General features: G+C 33.7%; 1 protein-coding gene across 1 annotated transcript in view; it reads right to left on the bottom strand.

Moving 5' to 3' along the window:
• The window catches only part of LOC138330782 (lipoxygenase homology domain-containing protein 1-like), a 29,887-nt gene extending 19,110 nt beyond the window's left edge, over positions 1-10,777 (bottom strand). Inside the window, exons 1-2 of the mRNA XM_069278302.1 lie at positions 5,463-10,777; positions 5,055-5,166 (exon numbers count right to left, since the gene is read on the bottom strand). Of these exons, the coding sequence (XP_069134403.1) occupies positions 5,055-5,166; positions 5,463-5,621 (271 nt within the window). The 5' untranslated portion in view covers positions 5,622-10,777. The remainder of the gene's footprint in view (positions 1-5,054; positions 5,167-5,462) is intronic.
• Positions 10,778-12,154: the final 1,377 nt, after the last annotated feature.

Consider the following 12,154-nt stretch of genomic DNA (forward strand, 5'->3'; position numbering starts at 1 on the left):
CTTTGTAAAAATATTGTTCAGGGTCCACATGGCTCAGATCCATGGATGACATGTCATTGGATATAGGTTTTAAAAAGCCAGAAGTCACGACCAATTACACAAAATACACCGCACGGACAATATTGCAACATGCATACATTTTCAAAAATAAAATACAAAATTAATACACAGAAAATAAAAAAGTTGACCAAGACGTTTAATGAATGAAAATCGTATTACTTTGCAAACCATGATTACAGAAAGCTCATAACAATCATTTTTCACCAGGTTATTTTTTCTTCCAAGGTCGCTTAAACCATATCACTGTAACATATTCTTGACTTTTAACACAAACAAAATTACTATTTGTTTGTTATATTTTTTGTCATATGAGGCTGGAATTTAATACAGTTTGCATGGGTTGGGGGAGTTAGTGGACCACATATGTTTTGACCGTTGTCATCCATTTAACAATTATATCCTCTAGATATTGATATGTATATATTAGAATCGTTTATGCCATATGTTGTCTATGTGCGATGTTTTGGGAGATTACGATTTATAAGCATACAGCCCAAAAACACAGAACAGCACAGCTAACCCCAAAACATACTGACAACAACCAAGCTAGTCGTATTGCTCTATTTGTGCAGTGTGTTAAGCAATGTCGGACACTACCACTTTTATAAACTATACTGTGTCGCAGCCAAGGGACAGAATTTAGAGCAGTTGCATTTGACACATCCTAAACGCAGGCAGGGCCATGAGTGGGGAGATGTGAGGATGATAAAACAACATAAAATCACAAATTGATTGGCATTTTATGATAATGCAATGATGGCAACGGGTACCATAAAAGCATTCTATTTACATTTAAGTTGCGTATTGGTCCATCTAGATGAGCCACTAGGCCATCTAGTATAATCGGATTTTATCTTTGACCTCCGCTTCATGAAGAAAGCAAAACTTTTCTGGTATCTCTTCCGATATGTATAAAGGACTGGAACATCACACGTTGTACAATGGTCCGTTTAAGTAAGGACATTACGACCCTTTGGAATATATGACAGAGCCCTTTAGTTCGTCAAATTAGTTTTATTATCTTATGCATTCATTTTCATGCAGTGAGATAGCATGTGAAAAAATAACGAAAAAAAGAACTAATTGGACATCTCTTTGATGAATATATCGCGCACAAAACATCTCCCAAACCCCTATTTATTACTTTTCAATATATTTACAAATCCTGGTATCCGTTTCATTAATATACAACGTATGGATTTTTTGTCAATGACGGTTAGAATAAATAACATATTGACCTGGTTTTGGAGGATTATCCAAACACCAAGTTCAAATACCATATAGTACATAACATAATTTCCGGACAAGACTAAATGATAACTTTACGGACGAATAGACCAAAAGGAGAACTCGGAACAAACTTATAACTTCCTTCCTTGATCAATGATTACTAAACGATTCTTGTATTTTTAATCATGACGATGTCATATTTGGCAAATGTCTTCAAAATAAGTTTTAAAAATATGACTGACAGCTTTTGTCAATTTCCATTTGCATTTTTATTAAGTAACCCAGAAAATATAGATATAGACACAACGCAAGGATCCTTTATATATTAGCTTTCAGGATATTAAATTTTAAGTATATTTCATGTATGTTAATTTTACTAATTACGTTAATATTTTCAATCAGCTACTCTAAAATTAGGGATAAACGAAACAATTACGAGTTTATATCAATTAGATTTATCGGCCACTTTGAAAGACCTTAGGCGACTTTTTAGCAGTCATAATTGAAGTTATCGCCAAAAACCTTTTACATGTTTCCCATCCTTCCCATTATTGACAATGATATGGTCCGATACTGTCATGCTTATCATACACATTTTGTAATGAAAACAACTGTGACACCAAATGGTGTATAGTATACATTTATTTGTTTGCATTGCGGGTAAAAATTGGAGTAATGGCATGATATTATCTATATGTAAGTAGACACAAGAAGGAATATTTACAACGCAAGCTCAACAGATGATCTGTACGGCAATTTAAAACATTTTCTACTTTCTTTAATGGTCGTAGTTAAAGGTGATGTTCATGCTAATGTTAAAAATCCCATGCAAACTGCCCACAACTCAATTTTCTTGAGACTTTGCATATCGAAGGTACTACTAGTTGTCCCTTTGAATTAAGACTACCTTTTCCTTTTGTGATTTTAAAATGGTCCAAAGTACCTGGAATCTTCGTGTTCATTTTCAATAAAACTACCTTCATAGCTGTGTAAAAATAGGTCATCCTTTGTTAAAAATTCTACATTCTTTATATATGAATCATTTGAATATGTCGTGTATTTTATATTTGAGTCATTTTTTTTTAGATTTTGGACGTAACATTTCGTTTTAAATAATTATTTAAGCAACAAAAAATAACACTTTTTGGGAAAATGGAAAACAAAATATTGCTCTTTGTTACCTCATTTTACCCTATTAAAGGAGGTATCCACAATTTTGCCCTGAATTAGAAATACTCTCAGGACATTCTCTATCTATGTGTAAATTAGTTTCAAAATTAAAATCTGGAAAACATTTTTTGGGTGATTTAAATATAGCGAGTCAATATAGTAACAGAATTCTGTTTTGTTAAAACACCCAGGTAAACATTTCTAGTTTAAGATTCCGGAGTCCAATTTAACTGAAAATTAGCATATAGTAATAATAATTGTGAATGCTAAATACAATGATAACAGTTTTAATAAATATTGGTTATCAAAATGGAGGCCCCTGATTTGCTGGGATAATGATACAAAGGGGTTATGAGGTATGTTGAATATCATGGTATCACTTTCAAAAAGATTGGATGCCATGGTAACAAAATGGAGGCCCCCAAATGGTTGAAATTTAGGTATTGTCAGATTTAAATGACAATTGGTATCTAGGAGTAATTAAGTATGCTGAATAACAAAGTAACACTTGTTTGGTTTCCATGGTAACAAAATGAGCGACTCTGATTGGTTGAAATTTAGATATTTTTAGATATATACTGAAAATTGGTACAAATGGGTAATGAGGTATGTCGAATATGATAGGAACAGTTATTAAATACTTTTTTATCATCATGGTGAAAAAATGAAGTGCCCTAATTTGTCAAAATTTACGATTGTAGCCTTTGCAGTGTTGATATTAATTTTAGTTTAAACGTGTTTTATTTGAAAATCAAATGAAATTGTTTTCACTCTTTTATTTGAATAAATTCAATTGCAAATAGTTATATCTACCGAGGAGGAAGTGATAACTTTAATCTGTATCTTTTGAGTTTTATTTACAAACGAAAATGCATCTCTTTCCAATTATTTTTTTATTTCTGATATGAAAAAAGAAACAATTTGCATATCTGGTTGTTAAGCTTTTTGTACTCTTAGGGAAATACAGGAATAAAATCACATTTATTTTATATATTATAGATTTTGTTAGTTTACGAAATTCTATCACTAATTATTGTTCTTTACGGTAACTATGGTCAGTTCAGAATTTACCGTCACCTAGGATAAATTTGACTTTTTTAAGAAAATCCTCTACATCTTAGCCTTTGAAATTCTATTTACACATATCCTGAGTAATGTAATATCATACCCTTTATGCCTTTTGAAAAAGACAAAATAGATAAAAAGCACATATAAAATAGTAATATACCTAGACCTATAACACTGCAAAATTGGGGAAAAAATCGGGACGACATTTTCTAGTGAAGTCAATCATTTCGAAATTTGCTGATTTGATTATCATGTCTAAGTAAAACTGAACGTAATAAATGGCTTCAACATTGTAGACAAAATGTAACTTAACTGTTATATTAATGCCTTGGAATTAATCTAAAATATTTCTTTATACAGCTTATGGAAAGCATGTGAATAGCAATGGGAACTTATGAAGTTACTTTGTGTTTTATAGGGCTAATTAGCAAGTCTCTTATACCAGATAAGCATAAAACATGTATATACTTTAACTGTCCGTATAGTACAGACATCAATCAATGTTTGTATACAAGCCGTTTTTTGCGTGCAATTTATTTCCGCTCATTTTTCCGATTATATCTTAATCTATTTTATATTTCATTATAAATCCACGAATACATACTTTAAAATAAAAATCGTAAAATTCATTTTACAGAACCTACTATCAAAATATGGACACTACATCACATCACAGACAATACGTACAATGCTTCAAAAAGTAAACGGCGTTAAGTAAGCTAATGTAGATAATATATTAGTTCTTTACTGTATGGCACAAAATGGAACTCGATTAATATTTGTCCATTTGTCCAACACTTGTTGATGAGTAAACACAGCGGCTCTTTCCACTCTCCAACGTCACCTAGACCACTGGAAGAAAATAGTAAACTTATATTAATGGCATAACAATAATTGGGATCAACTAATATAAAATGATAATTATTGACACCGATAGCTTTATAACAATTATGATAAATAAGAAAAAAAATACAAGTAAATCGTAACCCTAACGAAAAAGTAGACAGAAACAGACATCAGAAGAAAGTGGGTTCTACATGGTATACATTATTTGGCTGAAACTAAATGAATATCACAGAAAAACCGCTACCACATCAATAGAATATAATCTTTAATATGAGCCTGTAACTAGTTAAGGACACTAGATAAAAGTAAATGTATTTCATGTGACTGAAAAAGGAGTATCCAATGTCAATCTCTGTTTTCAAGCTTGCATGAGAAGAAAAAGATATCACAAATCAATCCGAATATTCATCGTACCTTGACTCTCTTATTGCAAACCTGAAATAATGTGACTTGGAAGATAACAATTTAAATACTAGAGATGAATCAGTTCCCTAAAATATTCAAATGAGCCACTACACCTAAAATTTATCAAATATAATGATACTATCAATTTATTAAAAATTAATGTACCCTCTGAATACATAAAGTACTTTCTTATTCGATGAGACAATATTGTCTTTGTTGCTTATAATAATTTGAAAGACAAAGACAACGGAAGCATTACCACTATTATTACTTACTTTCCGGTTGGAGGATCCATGACGCTTTGCTGTCGTCTGCCGGCTGGTCTGTCTGTATCCAACAGTTACAGACGAATGTGTATACACAACCGTAAATATCCTCCATTGTAACCTAAATATGATCGTTTGTAAATATCAGTCGGTAATTCTTTTTATAGTTTTCTTTCCATAAATCAGATAGTTCTTATACTACTTCTAATTACATTTAAGTGATTAGCTAATAAATCCATGTGTTTCATTTATATATCGCAATATTTTTTCTCGGTAATTTATTTCTAGTTTTAGAACCATTATAACCATTACGACTATAAATGACTAAGGTAAGGATAATATATCTTAAAATAATGTAACTATTACATACGAGTGAATATATTTATCAATGCCTATATACCGGTTTATATTTTTTACCTTCACTATTCTCATCCCATCCACTCCCTCTTGATATAACCGGATGTATTCAACGTGTCCAGAGTAGCCTTCAAACCTCCTTTGATACGTCTCTCCCATGTCGATATATTTCCCAAGGAGGATGTTAGAAACCTTCGACTTCGGTCCATACACGTCCATATAAAGAGAGTCTTTAGACCCAGCATATTTTTGTGTGTCGATGTAGACGTATACAGTCCATTTAAAACCTACACGTCAAACAAAAACACAAAGAAAAGGTTAGAACATGTCTATCACCTCGTCACATTTCGGCACACTGACCATCGATGTCTTTTCCGTATTCATATGCCCTCTTTCACTACAATACATGAGATGTATATGTACAATATTTATAATGCACTAAATTGGACAGTCTCACAAAGCATTGAATGTCCCCGTAATTATATATTCGGTAAACTTGTTCAACGAAGTAAATATGTATTGTTATGTATCTTCCGTTAACGTTTCGATGATAATGAACAAAATTACTATGATAAATGTACTGTTTAACGTAGATTGAAGAAAACCAACGAGATTTTTCACGCAAAAAATAGCATCTGGGTATGGTACAGGGTTTGTTTGCCTGAATGTGAAATTGTAGTTCGTTAGAATGGTCGTATGATAGACAGAATCCTTTAAAGTAACCTATCAAGCAATGTTTACCTTGTTTTCAATGTAAAAAATCGGTGAATTTACAGTACCGATTATTTTATTTCGGTGTACGCAATCATTTGTATGCACAGTCGTGGACATCACCGGGTTTGGTATATTGAGGTCTGTTTACATACAAATGATGAAGATATTTGGAAGTGGTATAATTGCTTACATATGTGATGTTAGTAATTTAAACTGTTACATTATTTTGTGTCAAACATTCTATAATGGACTAAACATCAAATTTATTAGCGGGCCTCTTTTGTCATACGTACTCAAGAAAAGTCTATAATAAAAGGAAAAATTGCTTGAAATGCAGAAAAAATATATATTCTTTGCTAACTGTAACACCATATATTACGAGTTTCTGTTCACATTGCTCCATGATTGCCGAAATTGAATGCTATACTTGAATTTAAAAAAAAGGAAATACAACTTTAATTTGTGGTGTGAAAATGTCTGACTCGCGGCGGGACAGAATTGGACGGGGAGGAACGAACATACATGTCTGGGATATAGGGGACCTTATAAATGTATGCTCCTTAATAAATATTAATCGGCCTTATGTGGATATAAGTCATTAGAGATTGAACAATGAAGCAGTCAGGTTCAAAATAGTTCTTTTCAATGCGATTCGACAATTGAGTCAAAAGTAGTTAGTCCACTGCTTTGATCGTGGCCATTCACAACACCATGTAAGCAAGCAATATGGCGCACACGAGTCAGTCCTATCAGAGCCCTTTGAAACCCGTGAGTTAAAATCCCATTATGTTTTAATGACTGTTCTACAAAATTAACATCAATGATCCTTATGAATGTATCTTTACTAAAGTTTGTTTAAATATGTACACTTTCGACGGAGAAGGCATGCAAAGATATCATGGTCGGACACATCCTCCATCCCAGGTGTTCGTTGTACGATCGTTTGCTAACCCCTGGGACCAAAGGCCGCATTTGCTATGGTAAAAAAACTGTCCACCAATGAACAATCATGTTCAAGATATCGGCACCCTTGTGTTAGTTGGAGCCGCGGTGGCCAAGTGGTTCATATGTCCCGATATATTACCACAAGCCCTCCATATCTGGGATGCAGGTTCGAATCCCAAGTGGGCAGTTGTTAGGTAATGACCGCTGGTCGGTAGTTTTTTCTGGGTACTCCGGCTTTCTTCTACCAACAAACCTGGCACGTTCTTACATTACCCTGGGTATTAATAGGGCGTTAAACTAATAAAACGATGCGTAAGTGAAACCAACAAAAAAAAAAGAATCGTCGGGATATATGCACTCCAGAATGACACAAGTATATAAGTTAGTCGCCACGTCCCTAGAGACAGGACAGTGCTGTAGCAGACGACTATTTCGAGCTGAGAAACAGGAATTATATCAAACATGTATAATAAATTCAGCGTATGTAGCTCTATTTTAATGCATCACACGCAAATATCGTTTGTGATTTAATAAAACAGAAATCATCAAAATGTATTCAGTAAGGTAAATGATAGAATAACCGGAACATTAAACTAACCAATCATGCAAAACGATGAAAAGACAACATTGATATTATGGATGATTGCATTTGTTTGTTCGTTTATTTAGCATATAACGTCCTATTAACAGCAAATGTCATGTACGGTCGACGTCTCTCATGTATGTGTAGTGTAGCGTGTATGAAGGGGAAGATTCCAAAAAAAGAACAAACGAAGTATCTGCTACAGCTAGGTTCATTGCTTGTTGGTCCAAAATCGGTTTATCTTACCTCTATTATATATAATAGCATTAATTCTTGGTAAATAAAATGTTGGTAAAATAATAGAAAAAAATCATCATACCAAAACTGGTTATGTCCACGACTACGTATACCAATGATGGCGTACACCGAAAAAAAATCGATAATGTAAATTCAGCAATTTATCGCATTGGAAAAACCTTGTTTTGTGGGTAAACATTTTACTTTACAGGATTCTGACTATCTTACGGCTGATCTAACGAACTACAATTTCACACTTGGTCAAACAAAGCCCTGTTGCATAGTTTTTTCTTCAATAAACTAAATGAGGAGACTAATCACATCTTGCATTTTTAATACCTGCAATACTTTTGTCACCGAAACGTAACATCTACAAGAGTGTTGCATGAAACATAAAGACATAATTGATTTCCTAGTCACAGGTGACACTCGATGCGGATCTTCCACTGCCATATTTGCTTCACATACCAAATTACACCTTCTCATACCAAGACACGTTCGATCCCATGTATGGGCTATATCATCACTTATTATACCTCACTTTCATTTAGAATGTTCTGATTGGATTAAACTTGAATTAAAAGGCGAGGGAAATAAACCCATGAAAATAACCCCTGACGGAAATAACCCCTGACGGAAATAATCCCAGGGAAATAACCCCATGGAAGCTCCGCACGTGATTGGATTTTGACGTCATCTGCAACGTCAACCAACAATGGCATCACTGTTGCTTATTTTGGTAACCCGACGAATTTATCAATGTTGTTGGGAAATATCTTCATGAGTTCTTTAACTAGAGATTTTCTTCCATTATTTTGTTTGGTAAAATAAGAGAATCATAATTGTATAAGTAAAGGAAAGATGCATGAAATATCATAAAACATTCTCATCAGATCCACATAGTTCAAAACTGTAATGTTGAATTGTTATAGAACAATACTTTAATAAAATTGATGTGTTATTAAGTCAATTTGCATTAAAATCATTCTTCGATTGTTCAACATAGAGCATTTTAGCACCATGAGAAAATGTACCTAAGGACGTTCTCAGATTAGGATAATTCCCTTTATGATATATAATGCATTATGTATTCAGTTATGTTTTCCTGTAATAATATAGCCTGGAAATCATTATTAAATCAATATATATTTAACATAAGATAAGAATACAACGCTGATGGTGTCAATAATGCTCCAATCTATTAAACCAGTCAACCATTTTATTCCTACCTTCAAACTTAAAGTTGTATTTCTTGTAATTTCACCATCACAAACTCCCATAAAACGTACAATGTGTGAGTATGAATGCTTATATATGATGATTCAGATCAATGAAAACACCAATATACTACTAAGATAGCGGTAAATGTCGCATGAAATATCACACGTTTTGAAAGAACCGCCACAGTCAACGCCATGTTTCAAACTATCGGGTAATATCGGAAAACCTGAAGTTGCATCAAGTGACCGACATCGGCGATACCCGTATAGATCGGAACCTCCCGAGCCGTATCACGTGCTCAATACCGGTAATACCCATACCGATCGGAATAGATCGGAACAGTTCGGATATTTCCGAGCTATTTTAAACGTGTACATGTTAACAAGATTTTTTACTTTTATAATTAAAAATACTTCCAGTGCTGCAACTTTATAAAAAGTGGTAAAAGTAGAAAGTTTATACCTCGGGCAGATGGAGAAAAATGTGTATAACACTTAAAGAGTTTTCACTATGGCAAAAAGAGCGAAAGTGATAGACCATACAACTTCAAGGAAAGTGTTATTAGATCGAGTCAATCAACTGAAGTGTCTACATAAAACACATTAGTTATTTCCCTTACAATCAGGCTACATTCTTAAGAGGCGTTACATGGATAGTCCATAGGGGTTTCTTAAAATTTCATGTGGCGTAATCTTCATTAATCTATTGAAAACCATAAGGTTTAATGTATTAAGACATGAAAATCATTCAAATGACTTCAGATGCCTTAAAACGTTAGATACAACACAGCACTTATGTACTGTAAAAATGGTAAAATGTTTTCCTTATATTTATTTAGATGGAGACATTCCTGCAGAAATCACTTAACAATTACTAATTACACTGCAAGAATGTTAAATGAAATTGTAGATCATAATTTGGCGTCAAGGTCTGACCGCAGGTACAATGTATTCATTTCACTCTGTTTAGCTTAAGTTTGTGCTACTCTCTACTTACTCGGTGCCGAGAAGTACATGGTAGAGTTGGTCAAATCCGACAGATCCGCACTGACGACCAGATGGGAGTAAATGATACAATCGGTGTCCTCCTGTGTGAGTGAGAAAGCGAAGCAGCCATCGCCCAATAACATGCATTGGAATGCACACATGATTGTACTCGTGATTCCGTTATCTGATTTGATAATATGTAAATTCTGCTCCGATAGTACAGTGCTCTGCACTCTTTTAAAAAATGTACTTTCACAGAGTACAACCATATATACAAAACATACTGTGATACATACTGTATGTAACATTTTTCCGTCACTATATAAGTATATTTCCAGTATTCGTTACATTATCCATATGACAACCACCTCGTAAGGAATCTTTGCTACTAGGTAGACAGGGTTCACTCTCCAATGGAAGGTTTGCCCCGCCCCTAGTGACCTGTCAGAGTGAGTGACGTCTAACACTAGCTCTATCAGTGGATAATTAACCCGGAAGTCAGGTGTGTAATGGTAACAACCAAATGGTCCGATCACACCCTGTCTGAGTATATAATGAAAATTAGTCATCAACCTACCTTGTTGGTTGTTGCAATACCTCCATTTTACAATTTCAACATGACACAATTGATTGCAATATAATATTGATTATTTAACAACAAACATTGCTTTCTGAAATGACGCCAGTTTTCTTTGTAAAGATATTGTTCAGGGTCTACATGGCTCAGATCCAGAAGTCACGACCAAATACACAAAATACAACCGCATGGACAATATTGCAACATGCATACATTTTCAAAAATTAAATTCAAACACAGAAAAAAAAAGTTTACCAAGAAGTTTATTAAACGAAAATAGTATTACTTGGCAAACCATAATTACAGAAAGCTCATAACAATCATATTTCACCAGGTTATTTTTTCTTCCAGGGTCGCTTAAACGATATAACTGTAACATATTCTTGACTTTTGACATAAACAAAATTACTAATTGTTTGTTATATTTTTTGTCATATAAGGCTGGAATTTAATACAGTTTGCATGGGTTGGGGGAGTTAGTGGACCACATATGTTTTGACCGTTGTCATCCATTAAACAATTATATCCTCTAGATATTGATATGTATATATTAGAATCGTTTATGCCATATGTTGTCTATGTGCGAACATCCGTATGTTTTGGGAGATTACGATTTATAAGCATACAGCCCAAAAACATACTGACAACAGCCAAGCTAGTCGTATTGCTTCATTTGTGCGGAGTGTTAAGCAATGTCGGACACTACCACTTTTATAAACTATGCTGTGTCGCAGCCAAGGGACAGAATTCAGAGCAGTTGCATTTGACACATCCTAAACGCAGGCAGGGCCATGAGTGGGGAGATGTGAGGACGATAAAACAACATAAGATCACAAATTGATTCGCATTTTACGATAATGCAATGATGGCAACGGGAACCATATAAACATTCTATTTACATTTAAGTTGGCCATCTAGTATAATTGAATTTTATCTTTGACCTCCGCTTCATGAAGAAAACAAAGCTTTTCTGGTATCTTTTCCGATATGTATAAAGGACTGCAACATCACACGTTGTACAATGGTCCGTTTAAGTAAGGGCATTTCGACCCTTTGGAATATATGACAGAGCCCTTTAGTTCGTCAAATTAGTTTTATTACATTATGCATTCATTTTCATGCAGTGAGATAGCATGTGAACAAAATAACGAAAAAAAGAACTAATTGGACATCTCTTTGATGAATATATCGCGCACAAAACATCTCTCAAACCCCTATTTATTACTTTTCAATATATTTACAAATCCTGGTATCCGTTTCATTAATATACAACGTATGGATTTTTTGTCAATGACGGTTAGAATAAATAACATATTGACCTGGTTTTGGTATGTTTTAAAAACATGACTGACAGCTTTTGTCAATTTCCATTTGCATTTTTATTAAGTAACACAGAAAATATAGGTACAGACACAACGCAAGGATCCTTTATGTATTAGTTTTCAGGATATTAAATTTAAAGTATATTTCATGTATGTTAATTTTACTA

The sequence above is a fragment of the Argopecten irradians genome, chromosome 9, assembly GCF_041381155.1.
Source record: "Argopecten irradians isolate NY chromosome 9, Ai_NY, whole genome shotgun sequence".
In the NCBI taxonomy this organism is placed as follows: Eukaryota; Metazoa; Mollusca; class Bivalvia; order Pectinida; family Pectinidae; genus Argopecten; species Argopecten irradians.